The 25,770-nt window shown below is 41.6% G+C and overlaps 1 protein-coding gene across 2 annotated transcripts in view; it reads right to left on the reverse strand.

Annotated features, from left to right (window-relative positions):
• ARHGEF9 (Cdc42 guanine nucleotide exchange factor 9) overlaps positions 1-25,770 on the reverse strand; it is a 187,921-nt gene that overhangs the window by 107,659 nt on the left and 54,492 nt on the right. For both annotated transcript variants that reach the window (XM_054716181.1, XM_054716177.1), the window contains exon 3: positions 7,212-7,403. In XM_054716181.1, coding sequence (XP_054572156.1) covers positions 7,212-7,403 — 192 coding nt within the window. The remainder of the gene's footprint in view (positions 1-7,211; positions 7,404-25,770) is intronic.

The raw sequence follows: 25,770 nt of genomic DNA on the forward strand, positions 1-25,770 counted from the left end.
ATATAAGAAGCCACTAGGACAGCTCATTTATCCTTAGAAGACAGTTCAGGAAGTATGTAATAGTTCTTTTCACTGCTCCCATTTAAAAGGTGTCAGGGAAAGAATAATTATCAAATCCCCAAAGTACAACAAGGATACTAGATCTCAACATCAGTATGGGATATAACAGAAATGAAAAATAAGAAAAAGTGGGTTCTGGAAAAGAAAGAACAGATAGAGATGTCAGTAAAGCTTCCTAATTCCTCAAATATGCTATTCATTGTCATTGTCAAGGTGACATTTTCTTTCTATTACATCATATGTGTTGTAGCATGTAAAGATTAAGCTATGTATTAGAAGAAATGTAACTGCCCATAGAATAGCAGGACCCTAGAGTGCTTTGTAAACTATTTTTCTTTAAAGCTAATGCTTATTATAAATACATTCTGGTCTATTTAACTTGATGGAATATTATGTAGCCATTAAAATGATTATGAAGATTATCTAGAAACATGGAGAAGTGCTTATGATATAACGTTAAAAAGCAGGACACAAAATGGTATGTCACTATGATTATAACTCTGTAAATACAAGTACATATTTGAAGGAATTACACAAAAGTGCAAATAGTTTTCTTATAGTTTGATGGATTCTAGTTGGTTTTTGTTCCTACTTTCAAACTTCCTCTAATGCCATTTAAAAAATTATTTCTATGATAAAAAATGGAGGAAATCTTTGCCAGAGGATATGAAGAAAATACAATGTCAGGAATGCTGTCCTGAGTACAATATTATTAAGGAAAATGGAAAAATCCAATGTCCTCTCAAAATCTTAGCCCTAGTGTTTAAGACACATGACTTACTGAAGAGAGTACAACTAAGCTCTCAATAGAAACTGCTTTTATCAAGAAAATAAGTGATTGAACATAAGAATATGGGAGTAGTTAGAGAACCCCAAAACTGTTAACCTTAGCCCTTACAACACATAGCTGCTTAGGCTTCTCAAGGGAGAAAGGCCAGGAGAGATTACTAGTACTCTGGAATCTGGCTTTTATTTTTCATCTCTTTCCTTTGGATGACCTAGTAACTATATAAAATTTTCCACAGCAATGATGAAAAGAGGATTAACTTAGTGGGTCAATCAGTATGTGTGTCTTCTCATTCACCCATTTTTGAGGGTATATACGTTTAAGATAAGCTAGCTGTGGAATGTGACTGCCAAAAAAATAAATGCCATTTTAAGTTAGGGGAAATTTTTCTTTTATTAAAAATTTCTTTATTGATTAAGGTATTACATATGTGTCCTTATTCCTCCATTACCCCCCAACCCCCATTCATGTCCTCACCCCCTTGTTGTCTGTGTCCATTGATTAGGCTTATATGTATGCATATAAGTCCTTTGGTTGATCTCTCCCCCTTACCTCCACCGTCCCCTACCTCCCCTGAGGTTTGATGTTCTGATTGATGTTTCTCTGTCTCTGGATCTGTTTTTGTTCATCAGTTTATGTTGTTCATTACATTCCACAAGTGAGTGAGATCATGTGATATTTATCTTTCTTGCCTGGCTTATTTCATAAACAAGTTATAGATATTGAGGTTCAAGAAAAAATAAAACCTCTGTTTAAAATATGGAAATAAAGGAAAAACAGACTGAGAGGGTAGAATGAGAGAAGTAATAAGAAGGTAGTTCCACCACTGTAGGAGAGCAGCATTCAATTCTGAGCCCTCTTTTTAGAGGAACTTGGAGAAAAGGATACAGAGCAGAGGGTAGTAAGCAGGGTAGAGAGGGGCTTGAAAATCAACATCATGAAGAATGGTGTAAGGATCCAGGGCTGTTTGTCTTAGAGAAGAAACTACTTAGGTGTCATCTGAAGGCCTGACACAGGGCATAGGTAGCAGAAGGGGTCTGTGGCTCTTACTGTCAAACATGCTTTGAATACTCTTTAACTCCATCCAAATGGGAAGAGAGAATACGGTGATATGGCAGTAGGTGTGAACTGATTAAACAGAGTCAGCTTCTGAGATCCTTACCTCTGTCTCCTAGGAATAGAGTGGGCATGGTGAGAACGCCGGCCACACAGTAGCTAAGAGTACTGTGGGAGTTATCAAATCAATCACAATCGGAATGAGTTAACTCTGGCATTTCCAATGTGATGGTCAAGGAAATAGGAAATCCTATCTAATAAAAGAGTAATATGCAAATTTGACCATCACTCCAACACACAAGATGGCTGCCCCCATGTGGACACAAGATGGCCACCACAAGATGGCCAGTAGTGGAGGGCAGTTGGGAGGGACCAGGCCTGCAAGGGAGGGCAGTTGGGGGTGACCAGGCCAGCAGAGGAGGGAAGTTGTGGGCGACCGGGCCTGCAGGGGAGGGTAGTTTGGGTGGGACCCAGGCCTGCAGGGGAGAGAAGTTGTGGGGGAACCAGGCCTGCAGGGGAGGGCAGTTAGCAGCAAACAGGCTGGCAGGGAAGTAGTTAGGCATCAATGAGGCTGGCAGGGGAGTGGTTAGGGGGTGATCAGGCTTGTAGGGAGAAGCGGTTAGGGGCAATCAGGAAGGCAGGCAGGCGAGCAGTGCACCAGGCCTCCAGTATAGTCAATAATATTGTAATAACTATGTATGGTACCAGATAGGATAGTGGAAATATCGAGGGAACACTATATAAAGTATATGATTGTCTAACCACTAAGCTGTATACCCGAATCCAATACATAAACAAAAAAACAAATAAAAATAGTAAAAGACATTTGCCTACTTAATTAACTCCATTCTAAAACCCACAAGGATTTGTTTAGAAGTCTAGATCTAGTGCACTGAGCTAGGATTACTGCCTTGATATGGAATACAAACTACAACCATGATCTCCAGGGAAGATCCCCAAAACCTCAGGGAAATAACCTAGGTTTGGAAAACACTTTAGGTAAAAGCCCTTTTAAGTCTGGACCTCAAGGTTTCCATCTTTATAGAGCAAATCTCTATATAGCACGTATATAAAAAAACATTTCCAGGGCCCCATTTAGCTATGATTTTCTAGAGATTTCATATATTATTTTGCTTGGAAACCTGAGGCCCGACAGGAGACCTGATAAACATCTTGAAAATAGATTTAAGAAAGTTTGGGAATGATGACTATGTTCGCCTTCTTCCCAGCTATATCCCAGAGTTTATTACAGTACCTGGCATGTAGTTGCTGCTTAATAAATATATATTGAATAACTACAAAGTGACTAGCTCTTTTCATGGTAATGATGACAAAAGGTAAACTAGAAGCAGAAAGTATAAACTGGCGGCTGTCTTTTCTTCTTTCTCTTTTTAGGCCAGGAAACACTTTCTTCAAATTAAATAAAACCATTAACAAAAACCTAGGAAATATCAGGAAGAAAGATACCTGTCATATGGAAAACTAACAACAGATTAACATCTGAAATATATAACAAAATCCTATAAATCAGCAAGAAAAACATGTTAAACTATAGGAAAGTAAACAGAAGATAAGAACAGGGCCAGGAGTGTCCAGGTGGTACAAAGAGTTAGGGCCTAGGTCAGACAGAAACCCCTGGGTTAGTCACTTCAGACTGACAAGCTGCCAAATCCCTTTACTTTAGGATGCTATACAAATAGCATTTTATACAATGCGTTATCATTTTCTATGTGTAAACGTAGATGTAAAGACAATTGGAAAACATCAAGATAGGCAATTCCCAGAAAGGAAAACCCACATGGTAAATAAGTTTGAAAACCTCAGGCTTAAACATATCAAATGGAAATGACTTGAAGCTACAGCAACTCAATTAGGTCTAAGGAAGAGTTTCTGGATGGTGAGGAATAGGAGACAGTAATATAAATGACTGAGGAAAGCTAGTCCAGCTTCTCTGGAAGAATTTGAGCATAAATTTATTTCACAGTTATGGGATGACTGATATTATCTTCCTCAAGAGAGGAAGACAAGGTAACTTTATAAATCATCTTTAACTTTGCTTGGCCTTTACCTCAATTTCCCTGATTATGAGTTTTAAGTTTACAAGAAGTAGTACCACCAATCATTGGTCAAGGTGACCTAGAACTAAGCCAAGGTTGTTTTTTTTTTTTTTTTTTTTTATCTCACTGTCTGGATTTAGAAAGAAGAATGTTGCCTTTTGCAGAAAACCTATTTAAAAAGATATTTTCTCTTACTGGCCTCACTGAATGACTCTGACTTTATTTCTTACTTACTCATTTGTAAAATAAGGGCATTGTAACTTAAATATTTGTAAAGCACATCTGCTGCCAGGAGTGTGTGTGTGTGTGTGTGTGTGTGTGTGTGTGTGTGTGTGTGTTTATTCTCTAATAGATAGTGACTTTTTGTTTGTTTGTTTTTCCTTTATTGATTAAGGTATTACAAATGTGTCCTTATTCCCCTATTGTCCCCCCCAACCCCAAGTCCTGCCCTCACCCTCACCCCCTGTTGTCTGCATCCATCACTTATGCTTATATGCATGCATACAAAGTCTTTTGGTTGATCTATCCCCTTTACCCGCACCCTTCCCTACCTTCCCTCTGAGGTTTGAGGATCTGATCAATGGTTCTCTCTCTCTAGATAGGTTTTTGTTCATCGGTTTATATCATTCATTATAATCCACGAATGAGTGAGATCATGTGATATTTATCTTTCTCTGACTGACTTATTTCACTTAGCATAATGCTCTCCAGCTACATCCATGCTGTTGCAAATGGTAGGATAGTGGCTTTTTACTATATTGAATGCAGTGTACCTCATTTCTTCTTCAACAGCACTAAAGTGAGAAGTATTTAGAGATCTCCTTTAAACTATAGAAAGAGTAGACATGAACACATTCATGCCCAAGTAAGACATGTCTCCATGGGTACCAAGGAGGATATGGAAAGAAATGCAGAAGTAACCTGGATCACTACCAGAGCTTTCTCTAGTGAGAACATATCTAGATCACACAGAACAAGAGAAAGAGCCATACAGCACTTAAAAAAGTAACTCTTCTAATCCCCTCATTTTAGAGTTGGGGAACAAGGCCCAGGAGGGAGAAGATTCACCTGATGTTCCTCAGTGATTAAGTTGTGACCTGAATAGTGACTTCCAATTCTGAGTCTGATGTTCTTTCTGATAAATCATATTTCTTCTCACAGATTTTGGGTTAGAGGTAACACATCCTGGGCTAAAATACTCTCTTCTGGCCCAGATAGAAACAACTTTTTCCACCCTTCTTTTGCTTTAGTTCAGTGGTCGGCAAACCGCGGCTCGTGAGCCACATGCAGCTCTTTGGCCCCTTGAGTGTTCTAACGCCACTTCTTCAAAATAGACTCGCCCAGGCCAAAAACCGACTTCTGCACGTGGGCCACGAAGTTTCAATCGCACTGTACGTGCGCGCCCGCACGTGGTACTTTGTGGAAGAGCCACACTCAAGGGGCCAAAGAGCCGCATGTGGCTCACGAGCCACGGTTTGCTGACCACTGCTCTAGTTAAACCTTTCTTTTACAACAGCATGGATGGACCTAGAGGGTAGTATGCCAAGTGAAATAAGTCAGTCACAGAAAAACAAATGCCACATTTCACTTATTTGTGGAATCTAAAGAACAAAATAAATGAACAAACAAAATAGAAACTGATTTTTAAATACAGAGAACAGACTGATGGTTGCCAAAAGGAGAAAGGGTTAGAGGATTGGGTGAAAAAAAGTAAAGGCATTGAGAACTACAGATTGGTAGTTACAAAATTGTCATGGGGATGTAAAGTAGAACATAGGAAATATAGTGAACAATATTGTGATAACTATGTATTGTGCAAATTGGGAACTAGAAATATCTGGGGAACGCTTTGTAAAGTAAATGATTATTTAACTACTATGCTTTACACCTGAAACTAAGATTAAATAATATTGAATGTAAACTGTAGTTTAAAATATTAAAATTTTTAAAAGACTTCCTTTGATACCTATGATTGCAAGATAGGACAAAGAGATATTTCCCACTTAAACTCTTAACTTTAGCACCAAGTATAATTAAGAAATACAAAACTGGCAGATTGCCAACAAAAGCTTTGCATGGGTTGGCTGGATAAACAATCCAATCAAAAAATGGGCAAAGGACCTAAATAGACACTTTTCAAAAGTGGACATATAGAAGGCCAAGAAGCATATGAAAAAAAAAATGCTCAAAGTCACTAATTATCCAAGAGATGCAAATCAAAACCACTATGAGGTACCATCTCACACCTGTCAGAATGGCTATCATCAACAAAGAAGAAATGACGAATTTTAAAAAATACCCATGAACAAACAGTGGAGAAAAGGGAACCCTTATACACTACCGGTGGGAATGCAGACTGGTGCAGCCTCTGTGGAAAACAGTGTGGTATTTCCTCAAAAAAATTAAAAATGGAACTCCCATTTAACCCAGTAATCCCACTTCTAGGAATATATCCTAAGATCTCAGAAACACCAATCAGAAATGGTATATGCACCCCTATGTTCATAGCAGTGCAATTTACAATAGCTAAGACTTGGAAACAGCCTAAGTGCCCATCAGCAGATGAGTGGATTAAAAAACAGTGCTACATCTACACAATGGAATACTACACTGCTGTAAAAAATAAAGAACTCTTACCATATACAACAGCATGGATGGACCTTGAGAGCATTATGCTAAGCAAAATATGCCAGTCAGAGAAGGATAAGTATCACATGATCTCACTCATTTTTGGATTATAATGAAAAACATAAACTGAATCCAGAGACATAGAAGCATGGAACAGACCATCAAACATTAGAGGGAAGACAGGGGAGTGTGGGCTGGGGGGATGGGTGGGGGGTAAGAGATCAACCAAATAACTTGTATGCATATAAGAATAACCAATGGACACAGACAATTGAGAGTGGAGGGTGTAGGCTGGGTTGGTGGGCAGGAGCAGGCTGGGAGAGGACAATGGGGGGGAGGGGACATACCGTATGTAGTACTTTCAATAATAAAGAATTTTTAAAAATACCCAGGAACAAATAGTGAGAGAGAGAGAGAGAGAGAGAGAGAGAGAGAGAGAGAGAGAGACTGAGAAGCTCCAAAGAATCAGTTTCTTATGAACAAAATTTAGGAAGCCAGTCAAGGTGCTCTTTCCAACATCTTTAACTGTCACAGGTAGGGCCCAGGGAGTTGTTGTATCTTCATGGAAGTGCACTCTATTTCACCCTAAGTGCCACCACAAGCACTATCATAGCTGGACCTACCTCACAAATGTCCTTGAGGTGCTTGATGTAATGACGCTCAGTGCTCATGATTTCATTGATGACATTGGCCCGCATCTGATCTCGGTTCTGTAGTGGCCGGCCCAGACAGAGGCAGTCTGAGTTGGGGTCCAGGTGCCCATTCTGCACATCACTGGGCCCTTCCTCTACCCCATCCTCTTGGTTCACCCAGAGCTGTGGAAGAAGGCAGAGAAAGAAAGGATTAACTTTCCTCTTTGAGAAGTTTTCAAACAAGTAGAAAAAGGATAAACTAAATTCTTCAGGTATTCAGAAAGCCTTCAGAGGCCCCTGTAAACTGCATGCCAGGCCTGGCTCCAGGGTGACTTGTTGACCCTAGGAATGAGTCTAATTTTCTCTTGGCCTCTGGTGACCTATCATCTATAAAATGAAAGATGGGAAATCATCTTCAGAGACTTCTTAGCTAAAATGGTTTCAGAAGAGAGAAGAGCAATGACAAACAGAACACATTCATATTGGGGCATATTAAGGAGAATAGTTGGATCAAAGTAAAAAAAGGATTAAGCTATACATATGAGGTGCCATGGCTGGATTATTGTTAAACACAACACCTATGAGTATGGAGATCAAAGTTAGAAACTAGAGTGGGCATATCCAAACCAGTGCCTTCGGTGTTAATTTCCCTCAATGCCTGCACATGTAATCATTAAAATTTGACTGTAAAATTCTTTGGATATGCAAATATCTGTACTTTCTCAAGGTTGGAATGGAGATGTCATAATGTCTTTGTATCACATAATAGCAACATCTGTTTATTGAGCACTTAGTATATACCAGCCACTGTGTTGAGTTTTCAGTTAACTGTATTATTCAGTTCTGCTAGGCAGGAACCATTATTATCACCATTTCACAGAAGAGGAAACTGAGCCTTAAAAAGTTAGGGATTTCATCCCAAGTCACAAAGTTAGGAAGCAGAAAAGCTGGGATAGAAGCCAGGCAGTCTGGCTCCAGAGTTTTTGGTCTTAACTACTGTACTAGCTCCTTTTGCCTCAATTTTTTTAAAAATATATTTTATTGATTTTTTACAGAGAGAAAGAGAGAGGGACAGAGAGTTAGAAACATCGATGAGAGAGAAACATCAATGAGCTGCCTCTTGCACACCCCCTACAAGGGATGTGCCCGCAACCAAGGTACATGCCCCTAACCGGAATCGAACCTGGGACCCTTGAGTCCGCAGACCGACGCTCTATCCACTGAGCCAAACCGGTTTCAGCTTGCCTCAATTTTAAGAGAGACAGAAAAGGAGTAGAGAAGGGATTGGGACAAGGTGAGCTTAGAAATATTAGACAAATCAAAACTGGATACAATTGATAGAGGTTCAAACGATCCATTCCAAATCATGAAGCAAAGGGATGCAGGAAAGAAACTGTTGGGGGGAGGATCCAAGATGGCTGCCCATGGGACTGCAGGCTGCAAGATAGTGTGAGAGTGTGAAAACGAAAGAAGAGTGCATGGACGTGCCAGGAGTGTCAGTATTTGTGAGTGAGGGACAGCTATATTCCAAGGGACTGTTGGGGACTGGCGGACCGCCCCCACCCCCGACCAGGTAGCCTCTACTGCAGCTGAAATCTCTCCGGGAGTGGCCAGCTCTGCCTCAGAGGTCATACCATCTTGAAGGGGAGATGGCTGTGATCAGGAGACTGAATGTGATCGGAACCCCAGCCTTACCTTGAACCGGGGGATCTCTGATACCTCTTGGGACCTTACAACCACAAAACCCAGGGTCTAGTTACCTCAACTGCGAATCCATGAGTGCTGGAACTCCAACCTCCCTGACCACAGGCACCTGAAAGGTCTGCTCAGGGGAGACAGAGCAGCGCGAATTCGGGGACAGGCCCTGTGCCTTCTCACAGAGCAGAAGGAACAGCTGAATCAAAGAGCACTCACCAGGAACTGGTGAAATAAACACAGGTGGCAACCTGCAGACGAAAAGGTCAGATATTGCCTAGAGAAAGGTGAGATCTGGAATCCAGGTTGGAGGGAGAAACACGCACAGTGGGAACTGGAGTCTCAGAGGAAGACTGCCCCCTACAAAATCCACGGTCCTTGGGGTCAGTGTAGCCCTCGAATGTGGAAGGGGGTCCACAGGGATGCTGGCAGAAGGGGATTCTAGACATTAACCCACAGCTGGACTGGACCCAGAAAGGCAGCCTGAAATTCTGTATTGGCTGCACAGAGCCAGGGGGAAAAGACACACGCAGAGTCGCATGCAGGGTTGCACACAGAGCCAGGGTAGAGAGGCCTTTTAGTCCCAGATATTAAGACAGAAACACTGCCACCCAGGGCCTGTATCAGAAATAGACTCTTGTGCGTAAATACAACTAAAGGCACGCTGAGAACCAAAGAGAGCAGAGATATCCCGCCTGCTTGAAAACAAGGTTGTGGCTTATGACACAGAGGAAGAGTGGATCGCAGGAAACTTCATTACTGTGCTGACTACCTGCAAGGAAGCAGACATGCCATGCAGAACAGTGGAAGAAGAGATTGACCTTCACTACTTCACATTTTTATTTTTTATCTTTTACTTAAGAAACTAATTTTTTTCTCACTTGATTTTACCTTGTTTTTTATTATATTTACTAGAGACCCAGTGCACAAAATTCATGCACAGGGAGAGGGGGGTTCCTCAGCCCGGCCTGCAACCTCTCCAATCTGGAACCCCTCGAAGGATGTCCTACTGCCAGTTTACAGGGGTCGGGCCTAAACTGGCAGTCGGATATCCCTCTCACAATCTGGGACTGCTCACCTGCCTGCCTGCCTGCCTGCCTGATTGCCCCTAACCACTCTGCCTGCCAGCCTGCTCAGCCCCAACTCCCTCCCCGCCACCCACCTGCTCGCCCCCAAATGCCCCCCTGCCAGCCTGCTCACTCCCAACTCCCCCCCACCCCCTTGCTCACCCCCAAATGCCCCCCTGCCAGCCTGATCACCCCCAACTGCCACCCCTGCTGGCCTGCTCGCCCCCACCTTCCCTCCCCACTGTCCTGCTTACCCCCAACTGTCCCCCTGCTGGCCTGCTCACCCCCAACAGGAGCCCCTGCTGGTCTGCTTACCCCCAACGGCCCCTGCCATCCCATCCTGGCCTGATCACCCCCCAGTGACCCAAGGTCCCAGCCCCTCCTTTTCTTCTTTTTCTTTTTTTTTTTTTCAGTGCCTCCTTGAGCGGAGGCCAGGGCCAGCTGGACGCAAGTATCTAGGATTCATTTATCTTCTATAATTGAAACTTTGTAGCCTTGAGCGGAGGCCAGGGCAGGCCAGGGTGGGTGGGAATCTTAGCTTCCTCCATTGCCGAGGCAACCCAAGCCTCCTGCTTGCTCCAGCTCCATGGCCAGAGGCCATCTCGGTTGGGTTAATTTGCATACTTGCTCCTGGTTGGTTGGGGGGTGGCTTGGCATAACAGAGTGATGGTTAATTTGCATGTTTCTCTTTTAGTAATGTAGATATTTTTAACTATTAGTATTAACCCTTTGCACTCGCTTGCTTTTTTCTCGATTTCTTTATTCTACTAGGGATTTAATTTTTTAAATACCCCAGATTTTACAAAGCACGGCAGTAGAATAAAAAACTGGAGTTGCTTTTCATACAAACTTATTTATTTGGATTTTTTTATATTTCAAATTATTGATACATTCAAAGAGTATAAAAAGAGCTACTACCGATGCTAACCGTGTCGAGTCACACTCGACATCTGAGTGCAAAAGGTTAATAATATTATTTTACCCTTTTTTAAAAGTTTTATTTTAATTTTTCTTTATTTTATTTTATTTTATCTTGGAATTAGTGTTCTACATTCTATTTTTATTTTCCCTGTAGCATTATTTTACTCTATCTCAATTTTTCCTTTATGCCTACACGCTCTTCCTCACTTTTCCCCCTTTCTATCTTGTTACTCTTACCCTGTTCCTGCTTTAGGTTTTCTCTACCCTTTCTTTTTACTTCCTGTTAAAAATTGATCTTACTGATCTTATATATCTAATTTCCTCTCCCCTGCTCCAAGCCCATACATTCTTCTCTCTTCTCTTTCTTCACTATCCAAATTCTATTTTTTTTGCCATTTTCCTTCTTTCTGCCTTGTTGTTTGTTTGATTGTTGGTTAGTGTTTTTTTGTTTGTTTGTTTCTTTGATTTTTTTTTTTTGCTTCTGTTTTTCCCCTCCTTGCTTATTCTCTTCTTCCACTAATAGCTTCACTAATTCTAATCACCAACTCAGGCCTATTTACTCTCTATTCTCATTTTTCAATAGTAAACAAATACATAGATAGATAGATTAAAGAAGGAGGAAAATTTATATATATATATATATATATATATATATATAATTTTCTTTTGTATATATATTTTAATATATATATCTATATATATATATATATATATATATATATATATATATTTCTTCTTTCTTTGGTATTTTGTTTTTTACTTTTCTTCTTATACACTCATTCTCTTTCTACCTCCTCTATACTGAATTGTAGCTATTTCCCCATTCATTCAATTCCTTGGCCTCACATTCTGGAAAACAGCTCTGTCACCTCAGATTCATCTGGGTGTTTGTTGTTGGGAGGTTTGTTGTTTGCATTTTTGGGGGGTTAGTTCTTATTTGTAGTTTGCATTCATTGGTGGGTGTTGTTTTCATGTTTTGGATTAGTTGTTGTTTTATTGGAGTTTTCTGCCCATATGCATGTATTTTTCCCCTTCTTTTTTCTTCTGTTTCTTTTCTCTCTTACATTTTTTTCATTTTCTCAATATCATTTTGCACTCTTTTGTATTCCCTAATTCTCTTTTCTCTAGTGGTCACCTGTATTTGCGGGTATTAGTATTATGAATACATTTGTGTTTGGTGCCCTGTGTTGTGTCTTGTTGTGTTGTATTGTGTACCTTTAAGTCAACGCAGGAGAGAGAGAGCTAAATAACCAGAAATGCTGAGAGGAGCAATCATGGGGAGACAAATAAACAGCCCACATACCAAAGAAAGTGAGGCATCACCAGAAAAGGAAGTAAACAAAATGGAGGCAAGCAACCTGTCAGAGAAAGAATTCAGAGAAATGGTCATAAGGTGGATGAAAAGAATGGAAGACAAATTCAACAATATGTGTAAGAACCAAGAGGAAATGAAGAACCAAGAAGAAATGAAAAATGACATTGCTGCAATAAAGAACTCAATAGAAAGCATCAGAAGTAGACTAGAAGAAGTGGAGGACTGTATGAGAGAGCTAGAAAATGAGGTAGGGGAAAATCCCCAAGCAGGGCAGCATCTAGGGAAAAAAAAAAAAAAACTTACAAAAACAGGAGGTGAGCCTAAGGGAACTTTGGGACAACATGAAATGAAACAACATCCACATAATAAGGGTGCCAGAAGGAGAGAAAAATGAGCAAGGAATAGAAAACCTGTTTGAAGAAATAATGACAGAAAACTTCCCTGATATCAAGAAGAAATAACTCACACAAGTATAAGAAGCTCACAGCAGCTCAAATGAGATGAACCCCAAAAGATCGACACCAAGACACATTATAATTAAATTGACAAACACCAATGACAAAGTAAGAATCTTAAGGCTTCCAGAGAGAGACAGAAAGTTACCTACAAAGGATCCCCCATCAGACTAGCGACTGATTTCTCAACAGAAACACATCAGGCCAGAAGGAAATGGAATGAAATATACAAAGTCATGCAAAGGAAGGGTCTGAATCCAAGAATACTGTATTCAGCAAGGTTATCAATCAAAATACAGGGTGAAATCAAGAGCTTCACAAATAAAAAAGGACTAAGAGAGTTTATTAACACCAAACAAGCAATGCAAGAAATGCTAAAGGATCTGCTGTAAAAAGAAGAAATAAGAAGGGAAAAAAGAAAACAGGCATAAAGAGTAAAAATGTTGACAAACAAGTAGCTATCAATAATAACTTTGAATGTAAATTGATTAAATGCCCCAATCAAAGGACACAGGGTAGATGAGTGGATAAGAAAGCATGACTCATATATCAGCTGTCTACAGGAAACCCACCTTAGAACAAAGGAGTGACACAGACTGATGGTGAAGGGATGGAAAAAGGTTTTCCAGGTGAATGGAACTGAAAAAAAAAAAAAAAAGCTGGGGTAACAATACTTATACTTGACAAATTAGATCCCAAAATGAAGGCCAGAACAAGAGATAAGGAAGGCCACTTCATAATACTAAAGGGAGGAATTCAACAAGAAGCTATAACTCTGGTAAACATTTATGCACCCAATGCAGGAGCACCCAATACAGAAAAAAAAAAAAAAAACTTCTAGGGATATCAAGGGAGAGATTGACAGCAATACAGTCATAGTAGGGGACTTTAATACCCCACTAACACCACTAGACAAATCCCCTAAACAAAAAATCAGCAAAGAAACAGCAATCTTAAATGACTCACTAGATCAGATGGAATTAATTGACATCTTCAGAACATTCCACCCGAAAGCCACAGAATATACATTCTTCTCAAGTGCACGTGAGTCAGTTTCAAACATAGACCACATATTGGGGCACAGGCAAAGTCTCTCCAAATTCAAGAAGATAGAAATCATATCAAGCATATTCTCAGATCACAATGGCATAAAACTAGAAATAAACTACAATAAAAAAATAAAAATCAAGCACCTCTAGGCTAAATAGCATGCTATTAAACAATGATTGGGTTACCAAAGAGATCAAAGAAGAAATAAAAAGCACCATGGCAACAAATGACAATGAAAATACAACAATCCAATAATCTATGGGACACAGTGAAAGCAGTCTTTAGAGGGAAGTTCACAGCTCTGCAGACCTATCTCAAAAAAACAAGAAACAATGGTAATAAATTACCTAACCCTACAAGTCAAAGAGTTAGAAAGAGAGCAACAAGAAAAGCCCAGCATGAGGAGATGGAAGGAAATAATAAAGATCAGAATGGAGATAAATGACATAGAGACCAAAAAAAAACCCCCAAAAACAATATACAAGATCAACAAAACCAAGAGCTGGTTCTTTGAAAAGATAAACAAGATTGATGAACCTCTATCCAGGCTCACCAAGAAGCAAAAAGAGAGGACCCAAATGAACAAAATCAGAAGTGAAAGAGGCAAAGTAACAACCAATCCCAGAGAAATACAAACTATTATGAAAAAATACTATGAACAACCCTATTCCAACAAAATGGACAACCTAGACAAAATGGATATATTCTTAGAAAATTACATGCTCCCAAAACTCAATCAAAAAGAATAAAAAAAAACAGAATAGGCTGATAAGTACTGAAGATATTGAAGCAGCGATCAAAAATCTTCCAGCAAACAAAAGCCCTGGTCCAGATGTCTTTACAGGGTTGTTCTACCAAGCATTCAAGGAAGAACTAAAACCTATCTTCTTCAGACTATTCCAAAAAATTCAAGAGGAAGGCACACTTCCATGCTCTTTCTATGAAGACAGCATTACCCTAATTCGAAAACCAGATAAAGATACCACAAAAAAAGAGAACCACACACCAATACCCTTGATGAACATAGATGCTAAAATCCTCAACAAAATTCTAGCAAATGGATTCAGCATTACATTAGAAAGATCATACACAATGACCAAGTGGGATTTATCCCAGGGATGCAAGGATGGTACAATATCCACAAATCAATAAATGTGATACATCACATAAACAAACTGAGAGACAAAAATCACATAATCATATCAATCAATGCAGAAAAAGCATTTGACAAAATCCAACACCCTTTCTTGATAAAAACTCTCAGGAAAGTGGGAATAGAGAGATCATACCTCAACATAATAAAAGCCTTATATAACAAACCTACAGTCAACATCATACTCAATGGGCAAAAACTAAATGCATTTCTCCAAAGAACAGGAACAAGACAGGGATGCCCAATTTCACTACTGATGTTCGATATAGTACTGGAAGTGCTAGCCATAGCGATTAGACAAGATGATGAAATAAAAGGCATCCAAACTGGAAAAGAAGAGGTAAAACTGTCATTCGCAGATGACATGATACTATACATTGAAAACCCCAAAGACTCCATCAAAAAAACTACTGGAGCTAAGAAATGAATTTAGCAATGCAGCAGGATACAAAATTAACACTCAGACATCTATGGCCTTTTTATACACTAATAATAAACTCACAGAAAGAGAAGCAAAAAAAAAAAAAAAAAAACACAATCCCATTTACCATTGCACCAAAAAAAAAAAAAAATAAGATACCTAGGAATAAACTTAACTAAGGAGGTAAAAGACCTATACTCAGAAAACTACAGGACATTGAAAAAAGAGATAGAAGAAGCCATAAACAAATGGAAGAACATACCATGTTCATGGATTGGCAGAATTAACATCATTAAAAAGTACATACTCCCTAAAGCAATCTACAGATTCAATGCAATCCCCATTAAAATACCAATGGCATATTTCAAAGATTTAGAACAAAGACCAAAAATTCATCTGGAATAAAAGAAGACCCAGAATAGCCACAGCAATCCTGAGAAAGAAGAACAAAGTTGGAGGGATCACAATACCAGATATCAAGCTATATTACCAAGCCACTGTTCTCAAAATTGCATGGTACTGGCACAAGAACAGACATATAGACTAATGGAACAGAACAGAAAACCCAGAAATCAACCCAAGCCATTATGTTCAATTCATATTTGACAAAGGAGGGAAGAGCATACAATGGAGTCAAGACAGTCTCTTCAATAAATGGTGCTGGAAAATTTGGTCAGATACATGCAAAAAAAAAAAAAAGAAAGAAACTAGATCACCAACTTACACCATACACAAAAACAAACTCAAAATTGCTAAAGGACTTAAATATAAGACGGGAAACCATAAAAATCCTACAAGACTCCATAGGCAGCAAAATAGCAGACATATGTCATAGCAATATCTGTACAGACACAGCTCCTAGGGCAATGGAGACTAGGAAGAAAAAGAAATGGGACTACATCGAAATAAAAAGCTTCTGCACAGCAAAAGAAACCATCAACAAAACAACAAGAAAGCCCACTGTATGGGAGAACATATTTGCCAATGATATTTCTGATAAGGGTTTAATCTCCAAAATTTACAGAGAACTCATACAACTTAACAAAACTAAGATAAATGATCCAATCAAAAAATGGGCAAAGGATCTAAATAGACACTTTTCAAAAGAGGACATATAGAAAGCCCAGGAACATATGAAAACAGGCTCAAAGTCAGTAATCATCTAAGAGATGCAAATCAAAACAACAATGAGATACCATCTCACACCTGTCAGAATGGCTATCATCAACAAATCAACAAATGACAAGTGCTGGCAAGGATGTGGAGAAAAAGGAACCCTCCTGCACTGCTAGTGGGAATGCAGACTGGTGCAGCCACTGTGGTAGACAGTATGGAGTTTCCTCAAAAAGATAAAAATGGAACTCCCATTTGACCCAGTAATCCCACTTCTAGGACTATATCCCAAGAAACCAGAAACACTAATCAGAAAGGGTATATGCACCCCTTTGTTCATAGCAGCACAATTTACAATAGCTAAGATTTGGAAACAGCCTAAGTTCCCATGAGGAGATGAATGGAATAAAAACCTGTAGTACATCTACACAATGGGATACTATGCTGCTATAAAAAAGGAACTTTTACCATTTGCAGTAGCATGGATAGAACTGGAGAGCATTATGCTAAGCGAAATAAGCCAGTCGGAGAAAGATAAATATCACATGATCTCACTCATATGTGGGATATAATGATCAACATAATTTGATAAACAATAATAGATCCAGAGACAAGTGGAAGGGGAGGGATGGTTAGAGAGCAACCAAAGGATTTGTATGCATGCATATTAGCATATCCAATGGACACAGGCACTGAGGCAGTGGGGGTTTTCCTAGGGTAGGAATGGCAGGGGTAGGGGTAAATTGGGGAAAATGAAGACAAATGTAAAACTTTAGACAATAAAAAAAGAAATTAAAAAAACAAACACAACTGTTGGGGAAGCTGAGTAAGGTATTTCTTGATCTTGGATTAATTAACTCATGGAAATGGTTCATTTCACCACAGTCCTAGAAAGAAGGAAAACTAGGGGGCATGCTGAAAAGGAAGGGTGGTACCCTAAGAAGAGTGGCAAGATCTGCTAGGATAATTAGCCAAAGAGCTTGTCAGGTGTCTCTACAACTTTATTCAACAATCCATCTATCCCTCCCATATCCCACCCCTGGTTTTTCCACATTCCTGCCTCAAGAAAGTAGGATAAATCAATTTCAATGCATCACTATTTCTGACAACAAAAAAATGTATGTTGGTGGGTGGATTTAGGGGTACAGAAGCTTTGGGATGAAGCCAGAGTGACAGTAGTTCCTTCCCAACTCTGTGTATTCTCCTCTCCCTTTGCCTCATAGAGCTTGGAGAGCATGGTTACCACCCAGTGAACGTAGAGATGTCACCAGCATATAGTCTACTTATTTGCCAGAGTGGTTGGTAATTAGTAAGAGCTCAATCCATTTTAATGCATTTTGCATATACAGTCAAATGTGCAAAAATGTATCTCTACCCAGAACTTATCACCCTCTGCAAATGATGTATTAAAAATCTTTTTCTATCTTACAAAGGTCAGCTTTGTGTCTTCGATGTGCTAATAGCCGCCCATTGATACAATAAATAGGCAGTGATGAGGGATAATTAATTAAGGAACAGATCTGTTCAAAAAGTGATTCTAAGTCCTTGAAGCAAACACATCATAAACCTGGTGCTGTCTATCTGTACCAATAAACACCTCATTTTCTCATAATCTATTAGCTTTTTCCAGCTTCTCATAAAGCAAGCTAATCCCTGCTATGAAAAGAATACAATGGGCAGGCCTTCAAGAGATAAGAAACATTTCTTTTCTTCTCAAGAAGACAGTCAAATGAAAACAAAATGTTGGCTTTCAGATGCCTGAAATGAGATGACTCTTTGAAACAATTACAGTGGGAAGGAGCAAAAATATTGGTGGGGGTGCGTGGGTTGGAAAGTCAGGTCAAGACAGAACCAAATTTAAGTTCAAGTCATACTTCAAATAATAATGAAAGGGCAAGAAGGCAACTACAACCAGGTGGATGCAGATTTCTTACACAGAATTTGGAGGAGCCCCTTTTGGCAAAAACTAAAGGCATGGATGGCAGGACTCTTCATAAAGAGTTTCTGAGAAGACAAGACCTTTATCTACTATACTGAAACAACTCCATAAGCCCACTACTTAGGGAAAGATGCTACCTTAATCCAAAAGACTGACTGGTAGATTCATTTATTCTTTAAATTTATGTTTGCTGCTTAATATACATACTAGATAATTGAGATAAAGCAGTAACAAAAGAGAAAAAAATCTCTGCCCACTGTGTAGCTGACATTTGAGGGGAGATGATTTTAATTTGCAAAAAGGTAGTATGTAAGGCCTAATTACTGTGCCCCTAAGCCCAGGGTCCCCCCAAAATATCCCCTGGGCCTGAGACAATGACTTTCTGGTAGAAAACTCTCAATCCCCTCTGTTGAGAGTTTCCCTGGAAAAACACATTTAGATTAGAAAGAAAAACTAAAACCATTCACATGACATAATATATACTAATAAAAGCCTAGGTGGCTCTCCCACCCTCACGTCATCACAAGATGGCTGCCCCATGTTGTCACAAGATGGCCACCACAAGATGGTCATGCCCACATCATCACAAGATGGCTGCACCCACGCTGTCACTAGATGGCCAGTAGGGGAGTGCAGTTGTAGGCGATCAAGCTGGCAGGAGAGGGCAGTTGGGGGTGAATATGCCAGCAGAGGAGGGCATTTAGGGGTGACCAGGCTGGCAGGGGAGGGCAATTAGGGTGGACAGGGCCTGCAGGGGAGGGCAGTTGGGGGGACCAGGCCAGCAGGGGAGGGCAGTTGTCGTCAACCAGGTCGGCAGGGAAGGGCAGTTAGGGGCAACCAGGCTGGCAGAGGAGGGCAGTTGGGGGTGATCGGGCCGGCAGGGGAGGGCAGTTGGGGGCCATTGGGCCAGCAGAAAAGGGCAGCTTGGGGTGACCAGGCCGGCAGGGGAGAGCAGTTGGGGGTGACCAGGACGGCAGGGGAGGGCAGTTGGGGTGGACAGGGATTGCAGGGGACAGTTAGGGGGGACCAGGCCTGCAGGGGAGGGCAGTTAGAGGCCATTAGGCTGGCAGGGAAGGGCAGTTGGGGTGACCAGGCCAGCAGGGGAAAGCAGTTGGGGTCGATCAGGCCAGCAGAGGAAGGCAGTTGGGGGCAATATAGCCAGCAGGGGAGGGCAGTTGGGGGCCATTGGGCTGGCAGGGGAGGGCAGCTGGGGGACATCAGGCCGGCATGAGAGGGCAGTTGGGGGCCATTGGGCCAGCAGAGGAGGGCAGTTGTGGGCGATCAGGCTGGCAGGGCAGCAGTTAGGCATTAATCAAGCCATCAGGGGAGTGGTTAGGGGGTGATCAGACTGGCAGGCAGAAGCGGTTAGGGGCAATCAGGCAGGCAGACAGGTGAGTTGTTAGGAGCCTAAATTGGCAGTAGGACATCCCCCGAGGGATCCCAGACTGAAGAGGGTGCAGGCTGGGCTGAGGGACACCCCCTCCTAGTGCATAAATTTCATGCAGCAGACCTCTAGTAGTATATATAAAATTAAGAAATCCACACATGGAAAGTATCCAAGATGGTGGCATAAGTAAACACCTAAATTGCTGCCTCGCACAGCAATTTCAAAACTACAACTAAAAGACAAAATGTCTATCACCCAGAACCACGGGAAAGCTGGCTGAGTGGAAGTTCTATAACTAGAAGGAAAGAGAAAAGAGCATTGAGACGTGCACAAGCACTGAAAAGCTGAGGTACGGAGGTGCACGCAATCTGGGCTGGCGGTGGGTGTTGCTTTTTTCAACCCGAAGGGAGGCAAGCTCCCGATTACTCTGAAATCCAGTTTCTCAGGAGACGCGGGGGACCCAAACTCCTATGGGGAGAAGCTGGACTGTCTGCCATAGGGTCGGAAAGTGAGGATGGCTTGCTTGCAGAGCTGTGCGCAGGAATAATTGTTTACTGCGCTGGAGCGCGGGATGTGGGGACATGGTCTGAGATGCAGAGATGGCTGATTGGCAGCCATCGCTGTTTGCCATGCCCTAGCCTAGTGATGCCATAAGACTCTGCCCTGCACAATCTACAAACACACCCAAGCTCTGCGCAGCGGCTTTTGCATATAAATGGCCTGCCCTATCACAGCTTAACTTAGCAAACTTGCAGCCCTGGTCAGACAGCTCCAAAACTTCCAAACCCCAAGCAAAGAGGAGAAAACTGTAGTCCTTGCTGTAGCTCCTGCTGGGTGGCCTCAGACAGTAGCTGAACTGCACCACATTGGAGATCCAGAAGCCAGTATACCTAGTGGTCAGTGTGAGACACCAGATTTCAATTCCTCATATCCATAAGTGACACATTCAAGAGGCAGACTCAGTGAGCACCAAAGCCCCACTGAAACAAGTACTGCACCATAAGCGTGTCTCCAGTGCAGCAGTTCTTCCATTATAGACACAGCAGATCCTCACAGCCAATTGGCCTGGAGGTCAATTCCTCCCAGTGTACCAACAGCAATCAAGGCTTAACTACACCAAGACTTTGCACTCAGCCCATAAAGGGGTGTACCAAGAGCATCGACCTCAGGTGATTGGGGAGGCTGAGCTACTGGCCCCTATAGGTCACCTACCACACAAAGCCACTCCATCAACACAGGGAAGCAGCCAAAATGCAGAGGCAAAGAATCATGTCATGAATGAAAGAAATGGAGGAAAGCAAACTACTAGACGACATAGAGTTCAAAACCACATTTATAAAGTTACTCAAGAATCTTCTAAAAACCACTGAGAAACTTGATGAGACCCCTGAGGAGCTCAGTGAGACATTCAAGGGCCTTAATGAGAATGCCAAAAAAATAGAAAAGGACCAGTCAGAAATTAAGCATACACTGTCTGAAATAAAGAATATACAGAAACTCAACTGTAGATCAATGTATCCCAAGAATCAAAACAAAGATCTGAAATATGAGGAAACAAAAAACACCCAACCAAAAAACAAAAAGAAAAAAGAATCCAAAAATATGAAAAAGAGGAACACCTGTAATAAATCTGAACAATAAAGATTTATTTTAAAAAAAGAAATTCACACATAAAAAACCCTGTTATAACAAACTAGAGGCCCAGTGCATGAAATTCGTGCACGGGGGTGTGTGTTCCTCAGCCCAGCCTGCACCCTCTCCAATCTGGGACCCCTTGAGAGTAAGATCGGGCCTAAACAGGCAGTCGGACATCCCTCTCACAATCCAGGACTGCTGGCACCCAACTGCTCGCCTGCCTGACTTCCTGATTGCTCCTAACCACTTCTGCCTGCCAGCCTGATCACCCCCTAACCACTCCCCTGACAGCCTGATTGAAGCCTAACTGCTCCCCTGCCAGCCTGTTTGCCCCTAACTGCCCTCCCCTACAGGCCTGGTCCCCCCAAATTCTTTCCTCTGCAGGCCTGGGTCCGCCCCAACTGCCCTTCCCTGCAGGCCCGGTCACCCCCAACTTCCCTCCTCTGCTGGCCTGGTCACCCCTAACTGCCCTCCCCTGCAGGCTTGATTGCCCCCAACTGCCCTTCCTTGCAGACCTGGTCCCTCCCAACTGCACTCCCCTGCTGGCCTGATTGCCCAAAACTGCCCTCCCTTGCAGACCTCATCCCTCCCAACTGCCCTCTCCTGCTGGCCATCTTGTGGTGGCCATCTTGTATCCACATGGGGGCAGCCATCTTGTGTGTTGGAGTGATGGTCAATTTGCATATTATTCTTTTATTAGATAGGATTAGATAGGATAGAGGCCTGGTGCACAGGTTGGGGCCAGCTGGTTTGCCCTGAAGGGTGTCCCAGATCAGGGTGGAGGTTCCCTTGGGGCAAGGGGTGGCCTGGGCGAGGGGCCTGTGGTGGTTTTCAGGCTGGCCATGCCCCCCAGCCACCCAAGCGGAGGCCCTGGTAACTAGGATTTATTTATCTTCTATAATTGAAACTTTGTAGCCTTAAGCGGAGGCCAAGGCAGACCAGGGCTGCAGAAACTTGGCTTCCTCCATCACTGGGGGCAACTCAAGCCTCCTGCTCTCTCCAGCTCCATGGCTGCCACCATTTTTGTTGGGATTTATTTATCTTCTATAATTGAAACTTTGTAGCCTTGAGTGGAGGCCTGGGCCTGCCAGGGTGTGCAGAAAGCTTGGCTTCCTCCATTGCTGGAGAAACCCAAGCCTCCTGCCCTCTCCATGGCCGCAGCCATGTTGGTTGGGTTAATTTGCATACTTGCTCCTGGTTGGCTGGTGGGCGTGGCTTGTGGGTGTAGCAGAGGTAAGTTAATTTGCATATTACTCTTTTATTAGATAAGCTAAACAAGTTCAGCAATGTTGTAGGATACAAGAACAACATACTAGTAAAAGATCAATTGTATTTTTACACAAAATAAGTCTTTAAAAAATCAAGAGAATTGAAATTTTATCAAGCGTCTTCTTGGATCACAATGGCATGAAACTAGAAATCAACAACAATAAAAAAAATTCTAAAACTTACAAACACATGGAAGCTAAATAGTATGGTATAAAATAATGAATAGGTTACCAATGAGATCATGGAAGAAATAAAAAAAATTCATGAAAACAAACATACAACAAGCCCAAATCTATGACACACAGTGAAGGCAGTCCTGAGATGGAAGTTCATAGCATTACAAACCTACCACAAGAAACAAGAAAAACATCAAGTAAATAGTCAAACCCTACACCTAAAAGAATTAGAGAAATAACAACCAAAGGCCAGAGTAAGTAGAAGGAAGGAAATAATAAAGATCAGAGCAGAAATATGACAAAGAAACTAAAAAAGAATACAAAAGATCAATGAAACCAAGAGCTGTTTCTTTGAATAAACAAGATTGATGAATCTTTAACCTGACTCATCAAGAAACAAAGAGAGTGGAACCAAACAAATAAAATCAGAAATGAAAGAGGCAAGGAAACGACTGACATCACAGCAATACAAAGGATTGTAGGAAATCTGCCAACAAATTGGTCAACTTGAGCAAAATGGACAAATTCCTAGAAACATACAATCTTCCAAAACTTAATCAAGAAAAATGAGAAAACCTGAATGAACTTGATAACAATTAATGAAATTGAAACAGTAATTTTAAAACTCCCAGCAAATGAAAGTGCTATACTGAATGGCGACACAGGCATATTTTTCCAAACATTCAAGGAAGAACTAACACCTCTCCTCCTAAAAGTATTTCAAAAAAATTCAAAAGGAAGAAAGACTTCCATGCTTTTTTATGAGGCCAGCATTATTGTAATTCCCAAACCAGAAAGACACTACACAGAAAGTAAATTATAGGCTAATATCCCTGATGAACATAGATGCTAAAATCCTCAACAAAATATTAGTAAATTGGATCCAGCAATAAATTAAAATGATCATACACCATGACCAAGTGGGATTTATTCTGGGAATGGAAGGTTGATACAATTCACAAATTACTAATTGTGATACACCATATAAACAAAATAGATGATAAAAACCACATGATCATATCAACAAATGCACAAAAAGGATTAGACAAAATCCAACACCCATTAATGATTAAAAAACAAAATCTCAGAACAGAGGAGTAGTGTAATCATAGCTAAACATAATAAAAACTATCTAAGACAAACTTACAGCCAACATCTTACACAATGGGTAAAAACTAAGTGTTTCCCTTAAGATCAGGAACAAGACAGAGATGTCCACTTTCACTACTCTTATTCAACACTAGTGGCCTGGTGCACGAAATTTGTGCACATTAAAAGGGGATTAATTAGAGGAAATATTTTAATATTGCTATTTGCCCTTTCTCTATAATAGAAGTGTCAGAGATGAAAGAAAATTAGTAAACTGTATATGAAAATCTTCCTTCTGTCAGAGTCTGGGGCGTGCTGTGGGACCCAGAGTCAAGTCCCCGCCCACCAATGGTGCCTCAAAATCACGCGAGACCGAGACCCAGAACCAGCCAGCCCCACCCCCATTGGGTGAGAACCTGACCCAGCCGGCCCCACCCCCATCAATCCCTGCTGGGCAGGGGCACAGCCTCAGGTCCCTTGGCCTGGTGCCGAGTCTGGGGGCACAGCCTCAGGTCCCCTGTCAAGCCCAGCCTAGTGGGGGGCACAGCCTCAGGTCCCCTATCAAGCCCCACTGGGCAGGGGTGTGCAGCCTCAGGTTCCCCGGTGCCAGGGTTGGGGGTGTGGCCTGAAATCCCCTGGTCCGGGGTGGGAGGAGTGCACGACCTAAGGTCCCTTGTCAAGTGGGGTGCACGACCTAGGTCCCTTGTCAAGTCCCACGAGGCAGGGGGCATGGCCTCAGTTTCTCCGGCCCAGTGCCAGATGGGGGGCACAGCCTCAGGTCCCCTGGCGCCTGGATGGAGGCGTGACCTGAGGTCCCTTGGCACGGGGTGGGGGAGCAGCCTGAGTTCCCCCGGCCCACCACTGGGGCGGGGGGCGCACCTTGAGGTTCCCTGTCAAGCCCCACCAGGCGGGGGGTGCAGGCTCAGGTCCCCTGTCCTGGCCCAGCACCACGCAGCCTCAGGTCCCTGCTGATTGCTCCTTAAGGCTAGTTACAGGAACTCGGCCTCCTCTGTGGGCGCAGCCATCTTGTGTTACAGAAACCCTCCCTCCACTCTTGGTGCCGCCATCTTTGTGACGGTGTGATGGTCAATTTGCATATTCCCTATTTATTAGATACAATATTACTGGAAGTCCTAGCCACAGCGATCAGAAAAGAAGAAATAAAAGGCATCCAAATTAGAAAGGAGGAAGTAAATCTGTCATTATTTGCAAATGACATGATACTGTACATAATAGAAAACCCTACAGAATCCACCCCCCCCCCAAAAAAAATACTAGAGTTAATAAATGAATTTGCCAAAGTAGCAGGATACAAAATTAACATCCAGAAGTCAAGGGAATTTTTATACACCAATAAGGAACTCTCAGAAAGAGAAACTAAAAAAAAAAACAAAAAAAAAACACACACACAAAAAAAACAACAATCTCATTAACCATTCAACAACAAAAAAATTATGGTACCTAGAAATAAACTTAACCAAGGAGATAAAAGGCCTATAAATGGAAAACTATAGGACACTGGAAAGAGTAATAGAAGAAGATACAAACAAATGGAACCATATGCAGTGTTCATGGATTGGAAGAATTAGCATCATTCAAATGTCCATAAAACCTAAAGCAATAGATAGATTCTATGTAATCCCTATTAAAAATACCAATAGCATATGTCACAGTTCTATAACAAATATTCCAAAAATTTATATGGAACCAAAGAAGACCCTAAATAGCCTCAGTAATATTAAGAACAAAATTGGAGGTATCAAAATACCAGATATCAAACTGTTACTACAAAGTCAGTGTAATCAAAATAGCCTGGTATTGGCACAAGAGCAGGCATATAGATCAATGGGACAGAAGAGAGACCC

The sequence above is a fragment of the Eptesicus fuscus genome, chromosome 1, assembly GCF_027574615.1.
Source record: "Eptesicus fuscus isolate TK198812 chromosome 1, DD_ASM_mEF_20220401, whole genome shotgun sequence".
Taxonomy (NCBI): Eukaryota; Metazoa; Chordata; class Mammalia; order Chiroptera; family Vespertilionidae; genus Eptesicus; species Eptesicus fuscus.